Genomic DNA, 20,891 nt, shown 5'->3' with positions numbered 1-20,891 from the left:
ACGTCGAATGCTCTTTGACTAGAACATCAAGTGAACTTCAAATTAGGCCGAAATTATTTAATAAGTAGGGATCTGAAGTGTGACATCAGAGGTTACCATGGGTAAAAAGGATAGGCAGCGCAAAAAGCTGCGTCAGTTTATCCGGAAGAAGAAAGAGCAAGAGCGACTCACTAAGATTCGAGAACTGGACATCTCACACCAAGATATTGAGACTACAGATAAAGTGAATGATGAATCAAATGGGGAAATTTCACGTGAAGATATTGGTACCGTAAACCAAGAGAGCTCAAAAAACTCCGTTGATAGCGCTCTTCAGAATATAGTAGCAAATACTTCTCAAACTTCAGGCAGCGCACATACGCAGATCAACGTAGAGGACGGATGTGAAGCTGCTGTGAATGAAAGCAACTATATCAAACCAATAAGAAAAGAACTTTTGCAAGATCCAGAATCTGACTTGCCCGGTTTTGTTGCTGGTCTGATAGAAGAGCAAGAGGTGGAATATCTCGAGGCACACAGGTCCTCACAAAATTATGGTACAATCAATAGGAAGAGCACGGACCAAGTACAAGTGCAAGGAGTTTCACAGACAAAACCATTCGATGAGGATACAACTTCAAGCCAGGAATTGCAAATCTCCGGCGCGAGAATAAATGCTATTATGCTTTCTATGTACCTGGGAATATTCCTTGCTGCTATTGATAATACTATAATTTCTACAATTTCGGCGCATATTGCATCTGAATTCAATGAGCTACCCAAGATTTCGTTGGTTGCAACAGCTTATCTACTTTCAAGTGCGACTTTCCAACCACTATACGGTAAAGTTTCAGATATCTTCGGCCGAAAACCACTATTAATTTTTACCAACGTTGCATTTCTCTGCGGTTGTCTAATTTGCAGCTTAAGCAACTCATTATGGTGGTTGGTTTTTGGTAGATTTATAGCAGGAATCGGAGGCGGAGGTGTGACTTCCATGAGCTCCATTACCATCACCGACATTGTCCCTTTGAGAGAAAGAGCTTTATATCAAGGTATATGTAATTTTTTCTTCGGACTTGGTACTGCATGTGGTGGTATAGTTGGGGGTTGGTTTAGCGACAGCTTTGGTGGTTGGAGAATGGCATTTTTAGTTCAGGTACCACTATCGGCAATTAGTGTAATCCTAATAATATCTTTTCTGCAACTACCACCTAAAGCTGAAGATATAGATTCCAACGATGAAGGCTGCTCCGGTATTAGGTCCAAATTATTAGCCATCGATTGGCTGGGTGCAACTGCCATGGTTATGTTTTTATCATTATTTTTGGTGACGGCTTCCTTAGGAGGAAAAGAAATACCATTTGAGTCGAAGATGTTCCCTACAATGTGCTTTGCATCCGTTTTAAGTTTTGCAATATTTGTTTACGTCGAACTAAAAGTTGCCATAGATCCAATCTTACCATTATCGTTTCTAAAAGACAGAAATGTGCTGGGATCGAGTTTAAGCAATTGCTTTGGAATGATGTCCATGATGACAACAAGTTACTACTTACCAATCTACTTCTCTGGGGTATTGAATATGAAACCAATTGATATCGGTAAAAGGTTAGCGCCAAACTTCTTCAGCGTATCATTTGGCTCTCTGGGAGCCGGCTACTACATGAAGAAAACTGGGAAATACTATTGGTTTGTGGTCTTGTTCTGCGTAATTGCCGTACTGGGACAGCTGCAAATCTACTTGATACGACCCACTATAGCCACTTGGAGACAGTTTATACTGACAATGGTGCCGGGGTTTGGCGCATCTGTTATGATAACCGTGTCGCTTTTGGCAATGATTGCCGCGGTGCCACAGCAACACCAGGCCTCCACCACATCCATCTCCTACGCTTTCAGATCGGTTGGCTGTACACTGGGTGTCGCCATCGGTGGTGCCATCTTCCGTGAATCGCTAAACGACTATCTAAACAAGCAAGTTATGGAGTTTTTGTCAGACAAATATCCAAAGGAAAAACTGCTGAGGATCATTCACAGCGCCTCAAGCTCGTCGGAGTGGGTACATACTTCGTCTCCCAAGAATCTACGTCCAACTCTGATCAACTGCTACCACCTAGCATGCAAGAACACTTTCTTGTTCTGTCTCCTATGCGCTGTAGCAACTCTGATGAGCATTTCAATTATCAGAGAGAAGAAACTTCACGCGACGATTGACAGAAGCGAGTCAACCGCGGAAGAGTCAACCCACCTTGTTTAGCGCACTGCTGAACTGCCTAATTAAGACTTTATACACTTTTTTTATAGATTGTACGTTCCCATTAAGACGCAACACAACAACAAGACAATACGAAAAGACAATACAATACAAAAGAACAAGACAATACGGCAATAGGCAATAAGCCAGTAATATATTTGCCGAACTGTTCTTTTTATGTTGCTCCAAGACTACGACATGCAAACAATACAAACAAGGATCTATATAGACAAGGATCTACCAGAAACGCGTGAACATCCATATTCCACCAATCATAGTGATCATTGCTGCCCCAGTCATATGCACTTTGCAGCGGTTTGCAGCACTTTGCAGCATTCTACCGTTTCACCGTTAATCTGCCCATTTTGTGTATCTGCTGATTTTCAAATGGCGTGAAAAAAAAAAATACTTGGAATACAGTGCAGGAGAGGAGGAACACTTACGGTAACATCGGGGGACATTGCTGTGAGAATAAGAAAAATCAGACAATTTTGCAAAATTCATCAGACCATTCTGTTCTAAAAACATTGTAAGTAGGGGTCGACTTTATTGGTGGCACTGGCTGTTAACACATTTCAGTGCGAAGGAGTGTTTCAAGGGATGCCCGAGTGTATTTATATAAGGTACCCTATTTCCATTGACTGATGTACCTTTTCTTGTGTCTCTCGTTGTTCTTGATTTTGTTCTTGTTATTGTTCATAAACACGTTGTTATTTTTCGTTGGTTTGCCTATAATCAGCTATCAACATCTAGACCAGTCATCAATCACAAAAATGTTTTACTCAAGAGTTTTGAGGTTCAGCGCTAGCACTGTTGCTCGTGCAGCAAAGCCACAAGGTCAAGCTCACATCGGTGAGTCGTGGGCTATTACAGAAGCAAAGAGATTAGTGCCCGCTGTTGCAGGGTGGTCTGCATTTATTGCTGTCTGTCTGGGATGGCCATTAGCGTGCAGCCGTATGTCGGTTCACTACAAGGAGAGCCAGTTGCAGCATTAGGATGACTGTCGTGCTTTACTGTGTTGATATTTTATTCAATAGATGTATCTATATCCCAAAAATTTAATGATAATAATTTAATGAAAAATTTTGAAAAATATACTGTAGAAGTGTCATTCTTTATGTTACAAACTAGTTGTTGGAAGGGCGCGCCTTGGGCCCCCAGTTCTTTGTCGGGTTTTCTTGGTATCTTACAATCTTCAATCTTCTCAACCTTTCAATGTGTCCACTTTGTTCATTGGGGCTAAAGGACAGCTTTTCGAAATTCTTCTTGTCTTCATCGCTGATCCAGTTAGACTGGTTAGCCAGTATCTTGTATCCAACAGACGTTGCGCTCATCGATTCCACGTCTTTGTCTTTCACATTATCGTCAGATTGTTTCATGACGTACCATACAGCCGACCATGGTGCGTCGGTCTTAAGTGAAGATGGCTGCGCATGCGTGAGTGAGCAGTTATAGCCAAGAGAGCCCAGTCCGGCCACGATTTTTTTCAATGGCGGTACTTGCAGTTTCAAAATGGACGATAGGTGGTTTGGACTGAAATAGAAAGATGCATCAGGGAGTTCATTTTTGGCCAATGTTAACATTCCTTCAATTCTCTTTCTGGTGCCATATACAGAATCGTTATGTTCTTCACGGTTTATGCGCAGCACCTCATCGATGAACTCTTTATTGTGTAGTGGACCACCGAACATAGGGCCTGCGAGGTGATATGTACCACCACAGAATTGACACTTGCCATCGACTGGAGGACCCTGCGCGACAGAGTACTTCGTATACGGTTTGCCCTTCCTTGTGAGACGTTCACTTGCACGACCTAATGGTTGTGAATGATATGAGCCACATTGAGAGCAATGATACGTTATCATCGTTTTTGACTGTAAATTCTTGACCTCAATGGGGCTCGTTTTCACTTTGATAAAGACACGAACGTAAAAATCAATACTTAAACTCAATAAAGGTTCAATCGTTTTCTTATATTTTGCAGCACTTTGGCTCAATAAGTTCAATACCAATCTCAAAGCACTCTCATGCGTTGATTCGTGCGACACCATGTTGACACCGCCGTAGAGCGCAAAGCATTTTTCTGGATACCCATTACCAGCCAGCACTGATAGATCAGTACAAGTGACAAGCATGAGCCCATCTTCCTCAATTGTTTGCAATGCAGAGTCGACAAATGGTGTAACGGTTCCGTACGGATCAAGATCAATCACATGGTATTTGGTATTATTTGCCTTGTTTCGATACATGAGAACGTTCGCATCATCCAAGTTTGGCTTTACCAGATCCTGAACATGGTTAAACTCTACGTTACGCTGGATCGAATCAACAGCATCTGGAATCAAATCATTTGCAATGATCTCTTTAACGTTTGGTATTTCTTGAGCGTATCTGATAGCGCGCAAACCGGTAGCTGATAGCGCTTCCAATATCTTGATATAAGGTGTGACGGGTGGTTGGGCTTTCGATTCCTCGACCTTATTATCTTCCAGTTTTCTGCGTTTCCGTGAGTTATCTGACTCCTGTTCCTCTTCGACTTTTGACAAGCTGCCCTTCCTATTCTTTCTCCTCTTCTTGGCTCTAAAATCTTGACCATACAAATTGTCCCATGCCTTGATACAGCAAACACTGAGATCCCTATTGAACTGTTGGATTGGATTGTAAAACACAGATTCTTTTTTTGGGAACAGAATTTCAGCTGTGCCTTCTTTAACGATGTTGTAATCCTCTGGATTGATACTCGAGGCTGGGGCTTTCACCAATCTTGCTTTTATTTTCGATAAGGCCGCCCTAATCATTATTGAAAATGCAATTATCGTTCTTTCCTGTATGTTTGCTTATAGCGATGAGCCAGAGTAATTTTTTTTTTCGACAAAATCCTATCGATGAGCTTTGTGAATTGAAAATCGATAGAATATGCACAAGTCTGAATCTGAAAAGTCGACCGTCGCTTCACACGTTTTAGTTTGAGGTAAACAGGTGCTTTCAACTCAATTTGAGGTGTGAAATCTAGTCTGCCAATTGCTGGCATTTTGATTTGTCATATGGATCAATTTTTTTTTGAAACTTGGTAGGATCTGTTCGAGTTTATTGAAGTCGAACGCTCACTTGATTTAGGTTTTAGGTCAGGCCATAAGTACTTGGCATGTAACAGCTTCACGTAACAGCTTCATGTAACTTGAACTTCTAAATGCTCCCATGGAGCGGCAGTCGGTATCTATAAAGGATGCCTGATAATCTTTATGCACCTTGCCTTGCTTGTTCGAATTATTTATTCAAGAAGCGCGTGTAAATGTAATGTTCGTGCACACTCAGCTCTACGACCACTTGCAAACAAAAGAATAAACGAGTTGGCACAGAACTACTAGCTGTAGCATAAGGTATGCCACCAAAGGGATGGAGAAAAGATGCACAAGGAAATTACCCAACGACTTCTTACATAAAAGAGCAGGAAAACATCACGATACGGGACTTGCTGTTTCCCAAGAGTGTCATAATGCAACTAGCGAAAGAAGCCAACGGTGATGAGACGAAGAAGATACTGATTAACAAAGATGTTAGTTTAGCTTTGCAAAGAAGTGCAACTGTTTTTGTAAATCATTTACTAATGTTTGCCCGAGAGTTTGCCAAGAATCAGGATAGGAAAAGTTGCAATATTAATGATGTATACGATTCTTTGGATCAGATTGGGTTTGGCGGGTTCAAATCACTCATAAACAATAAAATGATTGAATATCAAAATGTCATAGAGCTGAGAAAAGACCTTAAGGCAAAATCTACTGCTGAAGGAACGAACCAAGATGATACAGAAAACGAAGAAGAGGAAGATGAAGAGGAAGAAGCGGGGGAAGAAGAAGATAGAGAAGGAGAAAAAACGCCCAGCGGTAATGGCGTCAACGATGATTCAGCTACCAAAAAATCGAAGCCTAATGGGTTAAATGATGAAACTTGAATAATATATGTATATATATGGTGAACAAACCCTAAACAACTGAGGTATTCTCATGACCTTCCTATCATGAGAAAGAATATTATTGCGCTCAAAGTTAATATTACTGCAAAAACCAGCAATGTTATATTTTTGACTCTGTGCCACCACATTCTCTGCTTTATTCGATTCGTCTTTCTCTTGAATGTGTGACTATTATTATTGAGTTGCGAAGTTTTGTCCACCAAAAGAGAGATACGCTCCTGCCTTTGTAAGAATTTATCGATGTTATCATTCATTACTTGTAAGATGTCTTGGAGATCACTTTCCGTTGCTTCTGCGCTACCAGAGCCTTGTTCATTACTGAACGACCTCAACTCTTCGTGAAACTCATCAACTATTTGACCGACCTTGAAGCCAAGGTCTTTATCTGAGTTAATGGATGCCTCCTCTTGTTTCAGTCCACTCAGTAATCGAATAGGTAAAATTTTTGGTATCAGATGTTTCGTGAAACATACGAACACTTTCAAACCGTTATTTTCATCTGTAGGGGTTGTGGTATAGTAACACTCATAACCATCCATCAGATGCAAAGAAAGCTTTGTAACTTTGTTTCCCTCTACCGGTACCACTTTGGGTATAACCATATCATTTACCAGTCTATGAAATAAATCTGGCGTTGCAGCAGAGTCTCCAACTGACCCGTATTGTGTTGAACCGGGTGTCAATGGGTCAGAAGCTTCAAAACAGCTCGCTACAGTGGTGCCATCTTTAACAACTTCTACGTAAGATACGTTCAACCTTTTCATTACCATAAGATAAAGTAACACTAAGGTATTTATTTAGGCGATGTCGTTCTTCTTTTATGTATTTACGTACCCAATCGAAGTTTTTCTAGCATTGGCCATGGCCCCTATAAGAAATTCACAATCAACTCCATAGAAAGAAACGTCCTAAACGACATCAACATACGAATCTATAAGCTTGTAATATTTTTTACGTACGACTTCGATCTGAGTCATGTGTTTGGATCACAACGACCATCTATATTATTAGTTCCAGGATCTACTTAGAACCGTAGCCCCGTCCTTTGGATGGGCGACCTTGAGAGACCATATTGTTCGTTTTATTCGAAAACATCTCCTTGCCAAAAAGCTAACCGTCAAATGGAGCGCAGCATAACCATATCATACCTATCCCATTCTTGTCCACTGGTAGGTAGTTAGCACCTCTTTTGAGTTGTTTTGGCTTTGTGTGTGTTGCAGTTTCCAAACGCGAGTATTCACAGGACTATTGTATATTGCTATGCGAAGACTTCTATCAGTTATTATTTTAAATATATGTAATCATTAATCATTAAAGCGTAAAAAGCTGGTATATGGGGAGGAGAGGTGAAAACAACTTTGGTGATCACGAGATAAATCTGCTGTCACACCAACCCTTTACGACGTATTGAATTTCTGCTGCTGATGGATTCGAACCAAGCTTGATTTTACCGCATGGCTTGAGCATTGTGTTGTTTTTCAAAAGACTGCTGTCACCCACCCATGGTTTCACATCTGATTTCACTCGTACCAAAGAGCTTTCCTTCCCATCTGTATGTTGATGTTCTTTTATGACAAATCTCAAATTCCAAGGTGATGCCTCTCCGTAGAGATCCTGTCTTTGTAAATGCGTCATATTGGACCACAATTTTTTTCTTGTTATGAGAGCCAACTTTATATCACTTGGGGAAAGCGGCTCGTCGTTGGAGTGTATGTCAAGACCTTTAATCTCCTCAATGGTCAAATGATTTAAAATGCTATCGTCGACATTTATGTCAGGCAAAAGTTTCTTGGCTTTACTCGACATTTCTATGGAGTACAATTTCAAAAAATTTGGATTTAGAGTCTGCTGCCTCGATCGTTTATCTGCCAGAACCAGGTTAGAAGATAGTTCGGGTTGTCTTGTCGGCTCCTTAGACAGCGGCCAATGCTCCAACTCAACCTTATCGCATTCGTAGATCATAGGTTTATTGTATTTGGGTATTACCTGATCTTGCATCTGCTCCTGCATTTGTTCCTGCATACGTTCCTGCATACGTTCCCGCCTTTTCTTTCGCTCCTGTCGTCTGTCATAAACAGGAGGCAATAGCTGAACCAGATCCGATGCCTCGTACTGACTGGTGAAATCCAAATCGGCCAGATTGAACGCTTTCATGACCGGCACAGCAGGCTCCCGCACCGCGGGCCAGTCATCACCAAGAAGTGGATGTGAATCGACCGAACTCGAGGAAGAGGTCATCGTGGTCGTTTCACTTTCCTCGGAGTCCGCCCTCTTCATACGCGACAGCCAGTGATCAAACTGGAAAGGGTTTACGTCCTCATCCAGCCTCGTTTCCATACTGGCACCGGAACATGCGCTGTGTCTCTTTATCTGAGTCAAAACTGAACTCATGCTAGGCGTCATGCAAAGGCTGTCGTCGCAGCAACTACTCAGCTGCGCTCTCTTCCTGCCATTCAACGACGAAAGAATAGCCAATCTCTCATTCATGCCGCCTCTCATCTGTGTATCGTAGAATGTCAATGGGCTGACGAGCATTTTTCTCGATTATACACGTCCCTGTTCTCTTCTTTGTGCTGCTGGCCGTGCTATATCGCTATCACTGTTACTCCGCTACTTACTGTACCCGGCTACTACTGGTACCACCTAGCACTACTTACTAACAAAAACTCTTGAAGAGAGGTAGACAAACTGAAACTCTTGAAGAAAACCTATGTATTTGCTGATATTTCTGACACGCTTCACCATACGACGATGAGGTATCTTGAAAAAAGTAATACCAGTTGGGTACATGTGCCAAAGGGCATCTCTGGACCAGTTAAGCAAGAATCACAGTCACCTTGAGGCATATGATGACCAACAGCCGACCATCAGCCTTTGCCGCATGAATTCCGAAAAGGAAATGAAATTCGTCATAATGTATCATAATTTCCTGTTTTTCCAATGTTTACAGCCTTCTTAGCGTTTTTTACGGTTTCCAGCGTTCTGAAAATGTTCCAAAAGTTCTATTCAGATGACCTGGACCGAAACGGGAATTCGAAACGGCAAAATCCAACCGAGGCAACTCGAAACGAGCCCAAAAATAGACCTTTTCCAAGAGCACATTGCACGGACGGCAACGGCCCAACCCCCACTGAGGCACGCTTGACTACCGAGTCCAGTGGGGCTGGTGGGGCCTTCGCTGCCCCTCCTCGTCTTTTCTTTTGCTCCCACTCGCCACGTCATGTCCGTCGCGTCAAGAGCTGTACAGCACCTTCAGATCTCAAGCGCCAGCTATCCGCGGCAAAATGCGCGGCATGCTGTCATTAATTACGTGCAGACCGCGGTAACGACGCGACTGGTGTTAACCTCCTTTCCCGGGTGTCAAATTGTCGCGCGTCGGGTTCGCGTTTTTCGGGAAAAACATGCTCACTTGACCGCCGGTGGGTGGGTGTGTCGTACATGATGACAGGGTGATCGGCAGAGGAGCTGCGGGTCGCGTTGTCGCTTTTTGGGTATTCCTTTTTGCGGTTCTTTTTCTCCAGCTATCGGCTGTTATCTCACAGGAAAACGTAAATCCGTCTGAGCTTATTTCTGGTGTACGTTGAGGTGAGAGGGCTCCGATAAGGTGTGCTGTAGCGACTGCTGCTGTTGTGGGTGTGGATGTTGTTGTGGTTGTGGTTGTGGTTGTGGTTGCGGTGGTTGTAGGGCCCGTTGTTGCAAGGCTTGTTGTTGCTGTTGTAGAGCCTGCTGCTGTATGGCGATGGCTCGCGCTTGAGCATGTGCTTCTGCTTGAGCTTGCTGCTCCAGAGCTAGCTTTTTTTTCTGTTCCTTCAATTTCACCTTTCTTTCGCGTTCCTCAGATCGGCGCTTGATTTCTGCCCGGGATTTCTTCAATTCCGGTAAGAACAGCTCTCTGAGTCTATGCTCTTCCTTTGCAAGACACCGCGAGCAGATAAACACTTTGACCTCTCCGAGCGGTTTCCGCTTATCAGTCGGCCTCAGGTATCTTGGATCGGCGGAAATTGCCTGCGCGGACGAATGCGCGCGAACAGATCTCCTGCTTCCCAGGTTGTTCAATTGGACTAGACCGTAGTCCTTCTGAGCAGCCGGGAGAGGATTCCCGTTTACGTCGCCATTAAGGTTTGAGTAGTTTTGGGTGTCGCACGTCCGAAGCTCGACCAATTGCGGTGTTTGATCGCTTTCCCATCTTTGCCATCTCAGACACTTGTCGCAACACACAATGGGTGACTGGAATCGGTCCATATTTGCTTCTTCGTCCTCTAGACTAGCTATTGTTATTGCTGGCACTAGTGGCTCGGAAGGATCTTGGAAAATCCATTGGCATTTGTCTGCGGCTTCGAGGCTGGTGGAAATTCCAAAGTTGGCGAGTTCTTCCAATTCTTCATCGCTTATCAGCAGCTCTGCTGGCAACTCGAGAATTTGATGACTATCTGCGAGCTCTGTATCAGGTATTGGCTCTTGTTCCTGGCCTGGTTCTGACTGGGGTTTTGAAGTTGGTTTCGGTCCCATAATTACGCTTTCGGTGTATCTGGGCCCGTTGGAAATGACATCTAAATCCAACGCAGTTAATAAATCCGATCCATTTGCGACGACAGTACCTATGTTGTTGCCGTTGCTGTTGCCGTTGCTGTTACCATTTGCAACGTTGGTGGGCCTGACATCGGAGCCACTGGTAGCTCCATTCGGACTCCCATCGTCATTGCGTCTTGTCAGTTTGAGTACTTTTAAATCTTGTTCAAATTTCAACCACAATTGATTCCATATGTAATCCTTGTATTTTTTCATTTGCTTAGCTACCAATTTATTTCTATCCTTGAGAAATAGTTCCCTAGAATCTAATTTTTCATACCAAGCATTTTCCAACTGTTTCCTTCTAGTTTCTTCCTCTTTTGCAACCAATCTGGACGATCTTTTCCTTCTTGTTAAGAGTTGTGCCATTGATTTTTCCTTTTCACGTTGTAACAATATCCTCCGTATGTACAATTGATGTTCGGCATATATTGGAATTAATTCTTCAAAGTTGACCAAGTCCGGTTCAGCCGAAAATTTTTCTAAAAATGACTCCCAATTAGATGTTATTGTTGAGAATTCAATCTTGAAAGAGTTCAGATATCTATCAATATCATTTGCGTAATCTATATGTACCAATTCGCGCGTATCCTTGTCGTCATCCTGATAACTTATTGTACAATTGTTTAGTTTTATGGGGACAATTAATTTACATTTTTCATTTTGTTCTGTCAACTTTTTCCACACTAAAACACCTACGTTTGGTAATGCAATTATCGAATTTTGTTCATCAACAACGTATTCATGAAATTCAAACAACGACAAATTGTTCGATAAGCAATTCTTGAATGTCATATTTCTGACCTCGATTAACTTAATTACTTGATAAATCATTTCAAATTGTTCTATAAGTGACATATTATCGAAGCTACTCGTCTCCTCAGTTGCAAGATGATGGCTCATTACCACGTCCCAATCTCTCAATTGCAGACTTTTATTATTCGAGAGCGTTCTTAGCAATCTTAATCGGATTTTCACTGATAATGGTTCCGTGTCAGCTTCATCAATATCCTCTTCGTCCCCTATGTGGTTATCATAGTAGTCTCCATCCGCTGCAAATTTCATCGAGTTGGACAAATCTTCCAAGAGAAACAATTCATCGAATTTGATATCTCTCCACATAGGTTTAAAACTAGCAGTGTCTAAATCGCTTCCATATTCCAATGTTAAATACGAATCGCATACTTTGTACAACCACGAAACTGTATACTGGTAATGCCAATTAGCGAACAAGGCCGGATCGAACATGTTCAGACGCAATTGGACTGCAACATTGCCATCATGCAATTTGTCCCATTGGGTTCTTGTTTCCTCAGATATATAGTCCTGCCATTTCGGTACATTGATTTCCCCGCTACAATCACCCTCATCCTCGTAGCCATTTTCGTCGTAATGAGCAGCTGTTGAAATAGATCTTGTGGCGCTTCTTCTCGTTCTTTTCATTCTTACACAAAACCTTGCGATGGGCAGTCAGAAAAAGCCTTGAGTTGCCCTCGAATATCGTAGAATCCTCTATTCATTTAACTTTTAACTTATATCTATTTTACTTAATTCGCGTTTACTATAATTTTAAGTATGCTCGTGTTGAGCGATGATTACTGATTACCCTACTTCGATATTGTGAGATTAGTCTGAAAATTGATTTCTGGGAAAGGGATGGTTATTGAGTTCATGGTATAGAAAACAGAAGAATCAAGAGGTTCGTGTTTACAGAGGTATTCATTTGCATTTATCAAGGCTTATAGAGTATAATCGACGGGAATCAGTGCTAAAACTAGAAATTTTGGTTGTTTTTGGTGCTGAATATTTAGTCCTTTGTTTCTACTATACCATTTAAGAATCCAGAACGGCGGCATTCCATTAGAGGTGGCAAGTAATTTAATTTATTCTTACTGCAACTGAATCGTGGCCGATAGTTGCTTTTGTCCTTTCTGTTGTTTGGATATATACTGGTTCATCAAGAGCAGACCCTAGGTTTTAGGATCAATTATCAGAATAAACAAGCCAATGCCAACGACCAACGACTACCTTGTCAATACTCAGTTTAAAATGGGTGGCGATGATTCAATTCCAGCCGTAACACCAGCACCTGTAGCGCCGGCTACTGCAAGGATGAAGGGCGGTAAGCAACAAATGTCTCCTACAGGCTCGCCACAAACCCCATTGATGCCAGCCGCAGAAGTGTCGGGAATGAGCGAAGGGCAAAATTCAATAACCTCAGACCCTCAATCGCAGGTGCAGGCGCAATCACAACCACAGAGGAATGGAAGACCTCGTGCCATGGAGCCAAAACAGTTTCATAGAAAATCCCTTGGTGACTGGGATTTTTTAGAGACGGTTGGAGCAGGCTCTATGGGTAAAGTAAAACTGGCTAAGCATCACTATACCAACGAAGTTTGTGCAATAAAAATTGTTAATAGGGCTACGAAGGCGTTTCTTCACAAAGAGCAGTCTTTACCTCCACCACAGAATGAACAAGAAATGTTAGAGAGGCAGAAAAAATTGGAAAAGGAAATTTCTCGCGATAAAAGAACTATTAGGGAGGCCTCATTAGGGCAAATTCTTTATCATCCACATATCTGTAGATTGTTCGAAATGTGCACAATGTCCAATCATTTTTATATGCTTTTTGAGTATGTTTCAGGTGGACAATTACTTGATTATATTATTCAACACGGCTCATTAAGGGAGCATCATGCTAGAACGTTTGCAAGAGGTGTAGCCAGTGCTTTGCAATACCTACATGCCAATAACATTGTACACAGAGATTTAAAAATTGAAAATATAATGATATCCACGTCAGGTGAAATCAAGATTATCGACTTCGGTCTGTCAAATTTATTTGATTCAAGGAAGCAGTTACATACATTTTGTGGGTCTTTATATTTCGCTGCCCCCGAACTTCTAAAAGCTTCGCCCTATATAGGACCAGAAGTTGACGTTTGGTCATTTGGTGTAGTACTATATGTCCTAGTTTGTGGCAAAGTTCCATTCGATGACGAAAACTCAAGCGTCCTCCATGAAAAAATTAAGCAAGGCAAAGTTGAATATCCTCAGCATCTCTCCATAGAGGTAATATCTTTATTATCGAAAATGCTTGTGGTCGATCCAAAACGAAGAGCATCATTAAAACAAGTGGTAGAGCATCATTGGATGATTAGAGGTTTTGATTTCCCAGCACCGTCCTATGTTCCGAATAGAATTCCTTTGACAACTGAGATGCTTGATATTAATGTTGTGAAGGAAATGTTCCGCTTAGAATTCGTAGATGATATTGATGAAACCATAAAATTCTTACAAAAAATTATAAAAGAGGACACGTATGTTAAACTGTCTCAACAGTATTGGGCTACTTTGACTAGCCTCAATGCACGTAATGTGAGCCCTAGTAATGACATTAATAGAACAATGACAATGGAGTCTGGTAACTTAGCAGCCACGAATTCTCCCAGTGCAGTGTATGCCGATAAATCATTTGAAGATCCTACGCGAGCTTATCATCCACTACTGTCAATTTATTATTTGGTAGATGAGATGTTGAGACGTAAATTAGTGAAACTACAAAAGAAACAACAACAGCAGCAAATACAGCAACAACAACAGCAGCAACAGCAGCAAGAAATACAACAACAACAAAATATTCAAAGATTAGAGCGACCAATCGAAACGCCGCAAGGCTTTAAACGTTTACCTCAGGGAGCTCAAATTCCGATACCGCAAATAAATCAACCCAATGTTACCGAAAACATTACAAATACCAATAATACAACTCTCGATGCCCCTCGAAATATGGCAAATCCTCCTATCGCTAGTAGTCAAAGGCGGCTGCAGGTGCTTGTACCACCTAAATTGGCCATACCAGAACAAGCACACACTTCACCTACAGCGAAGAAAAGCATCGACGATCAAACAGAACCGGAATACGTATTGTCACCCATACCTCAAGCAAGTGATTACCAACAGAGGAGCTCGTCTCCAATTAGCATGGATACTTCTGAGAAACCAAAATTTGGAAATATATTCAGAAAGTTGTCTCAACGTCGTAGCAAGCAGCAGCAGCCACAACAGCAAGAGCAGCAAACACAGTTACAGAAACCAATTCGGTTACCAGAAACAGCACAGCCTGTGCCGCAGGTGAGACGCCCTCAAATTGAAGTTTCAAATGAAGACGGTAAGAGTTTGCCAAAAACGCACTCTCGTGCTGTGTCAGAATGTACACCTGCTTCAATGAAGGTTCCAATTTTTGGGGAACCCAGTGTGTCGAGACCTTTGAACACTATAAGATCTCCTACGAGATCTGCATCACAAAAGCAGAACTCAGAACTACCTGCTTTACCTCTCAATGCCGAAAGCCTGGTGAAACAGCAACGTGAAAAGCAAGGTTTAAGTCCAGAGGATACGGAAACTACATTGACAACAAATAAGTTGATACCATCCGAAGGTCAAGATGAAAGCAAACCGCTACCGCCTCTGAACGTCACAAAAGGCCGGAAGTTACATCCAAGTGCTAGAGCCAAATCAGTTGGACATACGCGCCGTGAATATTCGAAGTATATGAGACCACCGGTGTCTGCTGATATCTCGCCGGAAGAGTATGCTGAACATGGGATTTTAGGATACGGTGACGACAATAAGGCTGTAGATGATCTATCTAATGGTGGAGGTAGTACTTCTCCAAGTGCATTAGTTTCATCCTTGGGAATGACAACGGGGCATTCCAGCACTACTGAAACTGTCCATATTAAACCATATAATGAAGAGCTAACGGATGAACAAATTCTCGAAGAGGCATCAAAAGCGCCACCTGGCTCAATGCCATCTATCGATTACCCGAGGTCATTATTTTTAAAGGGTTTCTTTTCGGTGCAGACTACTTCATCCAAGCCATTGCCGATTGTGAGATATAAGATCATTCACGTACTGAAGCAGAAGCATATACAATTCAAAGAGGTTAAAGGAGGGTTTGTTTGCATTCAAAAACTATCCATTCACAATGCGAAAGAAACAGAGGCACCACGACAACAGCAACAACAAGCAGGGTGGAATGCTGCGTCTCCTGTTCATGGAAGGTCTAACTCACGACATGGATCACTCAGACTCCATGGAGTGAATAAATATTCTCAAACAAATGCTTTGTCGTCCCCACTACCCAATAATGGCATGAAGCACGAGAGAAATTTATCTATTGTTTCATCGCCGCATCAGAGCAACATGTCAGGAGAACTGTCTTCAGCCTCTTTGGAGTCAATGAACCAGGATGATATTTTAACAACATCAAGAGTCCACGATATGAATAAGAAAGAAATAGATGGCGAGATTTCAGGCGCAATAGAAAGGCCCCCTATAAAGTTTGAAATTCATATTGTTAAGGTTCGTATTGTAGGTCTAGCTGGTGTTCATTTCAAGAAGATGTCAGGAAACACGTGGATGTACAAAGAATTGGCATCTGAAATATTAAGAGATTTGAATTTGTAGATACGGGCATTTACAATACGACGACAGAATTTATCTGTTATTTTTAATATTTTTAATTGAGTTAATATACAATTTAAGAATTCATGTATAAATATTTCGAATTATTCTCGTTTCACTTTAGTTTGACGATAATGCCTAATGATGTTCCCCTTTTCGTCCTGTGTTACCCTTAGATTCCTCCAATAAAAGAAGTAATTGCTCATTCGCCTGCAAAATTGATTTCATATCCTCTACAATGAAAGCTAAAAGTGTATGTTTCGGTACTCTTTTATCGGAAGAAGACTTGACTATTTTATTGTTCTCGCCTCGTGGATATTTCGTCAATGAAATCAATTCTTCAAAAGTCTTCTTTATACAATTTCGTCTCGACCTTTCAACTTCGACGTGCTTCCACTTTCTCAACGGCCGTGGATCGTGGGCCAAATGTGCTGGAGCTTCCGAGTCTGAGATCGTAATGTCAGGTATCTGAACAACAGGCGCTACATATACATCAAATGACTCTTTTCTCTCTCTTGTGCTTGTCTTCGCCATTGGCGGTACAAGTTCTTCTAACGATTTGTCAACTCCAATATGGGGCACTTGGAGATCGCTCTCACAAGTTCTGCACGGTGCTGTTGTGGTTGAACCCTCATCTTGTGATATCAGATTGTCCAAAAAGTGTTCGATAGCATTGGATTCATATGTGCTAAGAAGTTCAGGCCTTGCTGAGGACGAGCGTATGTCAACCATTGTTCTTGAAGATGAGACTTGATTTTTATCGAAGCCAGGCTCATGGATTTTATCGTTATGTATCCATGATTTAATATCTTCATGCTGGCCCCCATCCTCCCGGTGCTCATTTTCCTGTTGGTTCTGCTCCTGCGGTTCTTCCACCCCTGGTGCCAGGTGCGACATTGATGGCAAAGTGCCACTGAGACCAATTTCCGTAAACTCCACGAAATTCATCTTCGGAAGCACCATTTCGTCGTCAAAGTTACTTATCATCTTGTATGCTGTCTCGAAATCAATGTCATCACCATTGTCGAGATTAAACAGATCGAATACACCTGTCCCTGAAAGTGAGTCCATTACGCCTCGTCATTCAGTATCTTTCCCTCTGTATACCTTGAAAGACGTAGGATTGCTGAATCAAGCCTCTCGATGAGCTTAAAGAGCTTCGCACATAATTATTCAGAATACCATGATAGAATCTACACTTCATTAAGCTTTCCCAACCTTTTAAACATATATATATTATTTTCACATGCAACCGACAAAATGTTATCATGTGAATAAGGCGTGAAAGTCATGTGCTCCTCATAGCCAACTAGACATATAGGGAAATAGTTAGAATCTGATGAAATAAAGCTTTTACTTCATATAAATTATACGTTCTGCCGTCTTGTCCAGCCAGGGACATCATTTACTGGATTGAACTGCAATTCCTGTGCTTGCAATTGAACTTTTTTGGGGTCCTTAGATTTGAGCCATCTGTTTGACTCGGTTAGTGCCTCAAAGGAAGTCATCTCAGTATCACTCTACATCCTTTTCAGGAAAACTACATGAATAGCTCTGACACGTTTGCTAAGAATAATAAGCAGGTGCATAATCCCGAAGGAAGCGAACTTGAACACATTTGCATTCACATTCCATGAGGATGTCTTTGTCTTGCCTCTGAGGAGTAGCAAAATTCGCTGTGAGCTCTATAAATGTTATCTTGATCCAGGTTTCCCTTATAACAACGGGATTTTTTTTTAATATTTTGATTCAATCCTTTATTACAATGAATATTACTGTGTGTTGTTTCGAGGATGAAAAGGACTAATCATGGTCTGCATATGATTTCACTTTTGAGAAAAAAAAGGGTTTTTCGTTCCTCAATGAACATTCGGATACGTTGTTATTTCTATCGATTACTGTGGAATGCAGCCACTTCAACTTTTGATGCCTTCTGTTGGCTCGGTTACGTATCTCAAACTCTTCTGTGAACGAATATTTTTCAGATGTCCTGCAGATTTCAAGAGTTCCAACTCCATCCACTACACGCAATGTCCATCTCGATAACCCACTATCTTTTGGTGGAGATTTCCGGGAGAAATGGTTTACCACCTGAGTTGGATCTTCAGTAGTCAAAAGTCTTAAACAGTATCCATCCGGATAAAATCTGAAATATCGATAGTACGTTATCATGTGTATTGGGTTGATTAGAGATGAGGATCCTTCTGCATTTGCTCCGTGTCTAAGGTAATTTACGGTGCTGATATAAATACCTTCAAAATGAACGTATGGTCTTTCCTTCAGCATTTTTTGATAGTCACAACCCCAATTTCTGTCAAATTCAAGTGTTGGCGCTGCTTTTTCGTAATTCTGTCTTGAATACATGTACGATGCAAAAGTTTTAAAAGGAGCTGAGTTGTGGAAACATAATTCATTGAACTTCGCACAAGTCAATGACAGATTTATCCATGCTGTTCCAGAAACCAAAACGGTGTGTGCTACAATACGTAAAATGACATCGTCCGGAAGCATTTCGAATAACCAACAGGGCGGTAGCTCTTGCTTCTCAATCTCCTCTTCATTCTTGATATCAAAAGTCTTGGAATCGTTATCAAGGTCATCATGTGTCGAACCCTTGTCTTGTTCTAGTTTCAGCTCTTGCAGCTGCTTCTGCAATTTCCAGTCTTTTTGCACTTTCTCACGATACAATTTTTCGACATTATCATGTAACTTTAGTGCTTGTCTATAGAATCTAATTGCATCAGTCATCGACCCTTGTTTTTCCTTCAAGGCTCCCTTCTCCCAAGTCACTATGGCTTCATGACAATTCGAATCAGCTATTTGGAAACAATCATCTTGCAAATTTTGTTCTATCATGTTCAATTATCGCTTGCTGAGCCCTTTTCTTAGTTGTGTAGACGCTTGCATTGCGAGCGATTCATTTATGGTTTTAAGAATATGAAACGCTGCTTTGAGACAGTTTGAGACAAGTAGCCAAATTTAAAAGTACAAACGAAGACCTAAGCATATTTAGCTAATACTTAAGAGAATTGAGAATGAAAGAGGTTAAATAGTGGCTAGGTTGAATTTACATAGTTTAACCGAAGTGATTATGAATGCTTTTACAAATGAACAAGTTTATGCATTTGATGGTCACACTACAGCAGGAAGGCTATGAGTTTTCTGTATTTGTTAGAAAAGGAGACAGGTTTGCTAAAGATCGCAATAACAAGCTTTCAGATGTGTATTTAGATCCGATAACCGAAAGTCTTGTATCGCCCGATATTTGGGACTCGATAGGGAATGACTCTGTAGCAGACCATAGTCAGATACCATCGCAAGAAACGCATGATTACAAAACCTTCAAACTTGCCGTTGATAGACCCTCACAGGTGGAAAAGTATGTGGAAAGTGCGTTGAAGCTCTTGAGACAGGTTCCATGTAAGGTGATCGCCAAGGTTTGGATTAAGATCATTGAACCCAAGAAAAAGACGAAATATCCGTACATCAAAGGTGATTCTACGAAACCGTCGTGGTGGCCGAACGATGTGGAGCATAAGGAGCCAGATCATCTCAGGAAGCCTGATAGACTGAGACTACTGTGTGCAATCATTATCAAAATCCTTCCTCAAACAGGTGATCTTAAGATTTTGCAGGATTTGAAAGATTCGACTTTTGCATTATCCATCCTCAAGAACGAGCCTGAAAAAAGGGCAATTCTATGTAATCTATTTGATATCTGCAAAAATCTCCTGATCAATTATTCGGGGGAATTGAAAACTATGGACGTGATAAATCTGGGAGCTCTGAAATCCAGTCAACGTGTCATAAACATTATGCATAATAAGAAGTATGAAATTCCTGATCATGGTCCTATTTTTCTGCCAGAAGTTTCGGATGAAGAGAATAGTAGCTGTGCTTCGCAAGAATGTAAATTAGACGCATATGATATTAAAAATATGTCAGAAAGTATGCTACTTGATGTGTTGGTGGAGAATGATCCAGATTTGCATGAATACTTAAATCATTTCGATGCGGAAGATAATGCATAAACGAAGAATACTGCTTTTGATTTCTCTCAAATCGAGAAACCTGTCCGCCACATTCAACGTGCGTGATATACTACTTCTGAAAACTTTCTCTACAGTAACCCAAATCGGTGGTTCGGACGACTTTTGTGTATCAATGAATTTTCTGTCAAATTGTCGTCTTACATTTAGAGTGTTTTGTGAGTCTATAAGTATTAGACATTTTTTTAGCATGTCAATTCAATGCACTTTACGGTCAAATTTACACACATTAAACTTTTGGATGTCCAAATCTAAAGAAGCAGACTCAAATGTGAATGAAAATGCGAATTGCCACGGCATTTTGATTGAATTGCAGCACTCAACTCTATCATAAATATATGAGCCCACCTGCGGGTCATATTGAGGTGGAAATCCAATAGCTCCTGCCAAAGTTTCTGCTGATTTTTCTTTATCACATATAATTTAAATATCAAGTTATTTACTCGACCAAAAATTATAATTTGGATGTAGAATACTGTTTCAATTTGACTGAATGGTTCAGCTTTTTTCTGCAATCCTGGTCACTCAAAAGCAATTTGAATTCACTCTTTGCAACGTTACTTGGTCAATTGCAGTTAGAAGGTTTATGCGCATA

General features: G+C 41.2%; 11 protein-coding genes across 11 annotated transcripts; 5 read left to right on the top strand and 6 right to left on the bottom strand.

Moving 5' to 3' along the window:
- Positions 1 to 97: 97 nt before the first annotated feature.
- VBA4 (Vba4p) lies at positions 98 to 2,236 on the top strand (the record flags this gene model as incomplete). Its single annotated transcript, XM_037290381.1, has 1 exon — positions 98 to 2,236. One exon carries the CDS (start codon positions 98 to 100, stop codon positions 2,234 to 2,236), a length of 2,139 nt encoding a protein of 712 aa, XP_037146276.1.
- A 641-nt stretch (positions 2,237 to 2,877) lies between these two features.
- Positions 2,878 to 3,228, top strand: COX26 (Cox26p; the record flags this gene model as incomplete). The annotated part of the gene is made up of 1 exon (XM_037290380.1): positions 2,878 to 3,228. One exon carries the CDS (start codon positions 2,878 to 2,880, stop codon positions 3,226 to 3,228), a length of 351 nt encoding a protein of 116 aa, XP_037146275.1.
- Positions 3,229 to 3,360: 132 nt separating this feature from the next.
- On the bottom strand, positions 3,361 to 5,031 carry TRM1 (tRNA (guanine26-N2)-dimethyltransferase; the record flags this gene model as incomplete). Its single annotated transcript, XM_037290379.1, has 1 exon — positions 3,361 to 5,031. One exon carries the CDS (start codon positions 5,029 to 5,031, stop codon positions 3,361 to 3,363), a length of 1,671 nt encoding a protein of 556 aa, XP_037146274.1.
- A 584-nt stretch (positions 5,032 to 5,615) lies between these two features.
- Positions 5,616 to 6,185, top strand: DPB4 (DNA polymerase epsilon noncatalytic subunit; the record flags this gene model as incomplete). The annotated part of the gene is made up of 1 exon (XM_037290378.1): positions 5,616 to 6,185. One exon carries the CDS (start codon positions 5,616 to 5,618, stop codon positions 6,183 to 6,185), a length of 570 nt encoding a protein of 189 aa, XP_037146273.1.
- A 50-nt stretch (positions 6,186 to 6,235) lies between these two features.
- Positions 6,236 to 6,970, bottom strand: NYV1 (Nyv1p; the record flags this gene model as incomplete). The annotated part of the gene is made up of 1 exon (XM_037290377.1): positions 6,236 to 6,970. One exon carries the CDS (start codon positions 6,968 to 6,970, stop codon positions 6,236 to 6,238), a length of 735 nt encoding a protein of 244 aa, XP_037146272.1.
- Positions 6,971 to 7,571: 601 nt separating this feature from the next.
- Positions 7,572 to 8,741, bottom strand: GIS3 (Gis3p; the record flags this gene model as incomplete). The annotated part of the gene is made up of 1 exon (XM_037290376.1): positions 7,572 to 8,741. The coding sequence occupies one exon, from the start codon at positions 8,739 to 8,741 to the stop codon at positions 7,572 to 7,574; it is 1,170 nt and encodes a 389-aa protein (XP_037146271.1).
- Positions 8,742 to 9,770: 1,029 nt separating this feature from the next.
- Positions 9,771 to 12,218, bottom strand: IOC2 (Ioc2p; the record flags this gene model as incomplete). Its single annotated transcript, XM_037290375.1, has 1 exon — positions 9,771 to 12,218. The coding sequence occupies one exon, from the start codon at positions 12,216 to 12,218 to the stop codon at positions 9,771 to 9,773; it is 2,448 nt and encodes an 815-aa protein (XP_037146270.1).
- A 564-nt stretch (positions 12,219 to 12,782) lies between these two features.
- Positions 12,783 to 16,250, top strand: KIN1 (serine/threonine protein kinase KIN1; the record flags this gene model as incomplete). The annotated part of the gene is made up of 1 exon (XM_037290374.1): positions 12,783 to 16,250. One exon carries the CDS (start codon positions 12,783 to 12,785, stop codon positions 16,248 to 16,250), a length of 3,468 nt encoding a protein of 1,155 aa, XP_037146269.1.
- A 135-nt stretch (positions 16,251 to 16,385) lies between these two features.
- On the bottom strand, positions 16,386 to 17,318 carry INO2 (Ino2p; the record flags this gene model as incomplete). Its single annotated transcript, XM_037290373.1, has 1 exon — positions 16,386 to 17,318. The coding sequence occupies one exon, from the start codon at positions 17,316 to 17,318 to the stop codon at positions 16,386 to 16,388; it is 933 nt and encodes a 310-aa protein (XP_037146268.1).
- A 732-nt stretch (positions 17,319 to 18,050) lies between these two features.
- On the bottom strand, positions 18,051 to 19,103 carry HRT3 (SCF ubiquitin ligase complex subunit HRT3; the record flags this gene model as incomplete). The annotated part of the gene is made up of 1 exon (XM_037290372.1): positions 18,051 to 19,103. One exon carries the CDS (start codon positions 19,101 to 19,103, stop codon positions 18,051 to 18,053), a length of 1,053 nt encoding a protein of 350 aa, XP_037146267.1.
- Positions 19,104 to 19,342: 239 nt separating this feature from the next.
- On the top strand, positions 19,343 to 20,278 carry HG535_0G04240 (uncharacterized protein; the record flags this gene model as incomplete). The annotated part of the gene is made up of 1 exon (XM_037290371.1): positions 19,343 to 20,278. One exon carries the CDS (start codon positions 19,343 to 19,345, stop codon positions 20,276 to 20,278), a length of 936 nt encoding a protein of 311 aa, XP_037146266.1.
- Between the last annotated feature and the right edge of the window lie 613 nt (positions 20,279 to 20,891).

The sequence above is a fragment of the Zygotorulaspora mrakii genome, chromosome 7 (genome assembly GCF_013402915.1).
Source record: "Zygotorulaspora mrakii chromosome 7, complete sequence".
In the NCBI taxonomy this organism is placed as follows: Eukaryota; Fungi; Ascomycota; class Saccharomycetes; order Saccharomycetales; family Saccharomycetaceae; genus Zygotorulaspora; species Zygotorulaspora mrakii.
This window is presented reverse-complemented; position numbering and strand designations above follow the sequence as displayed.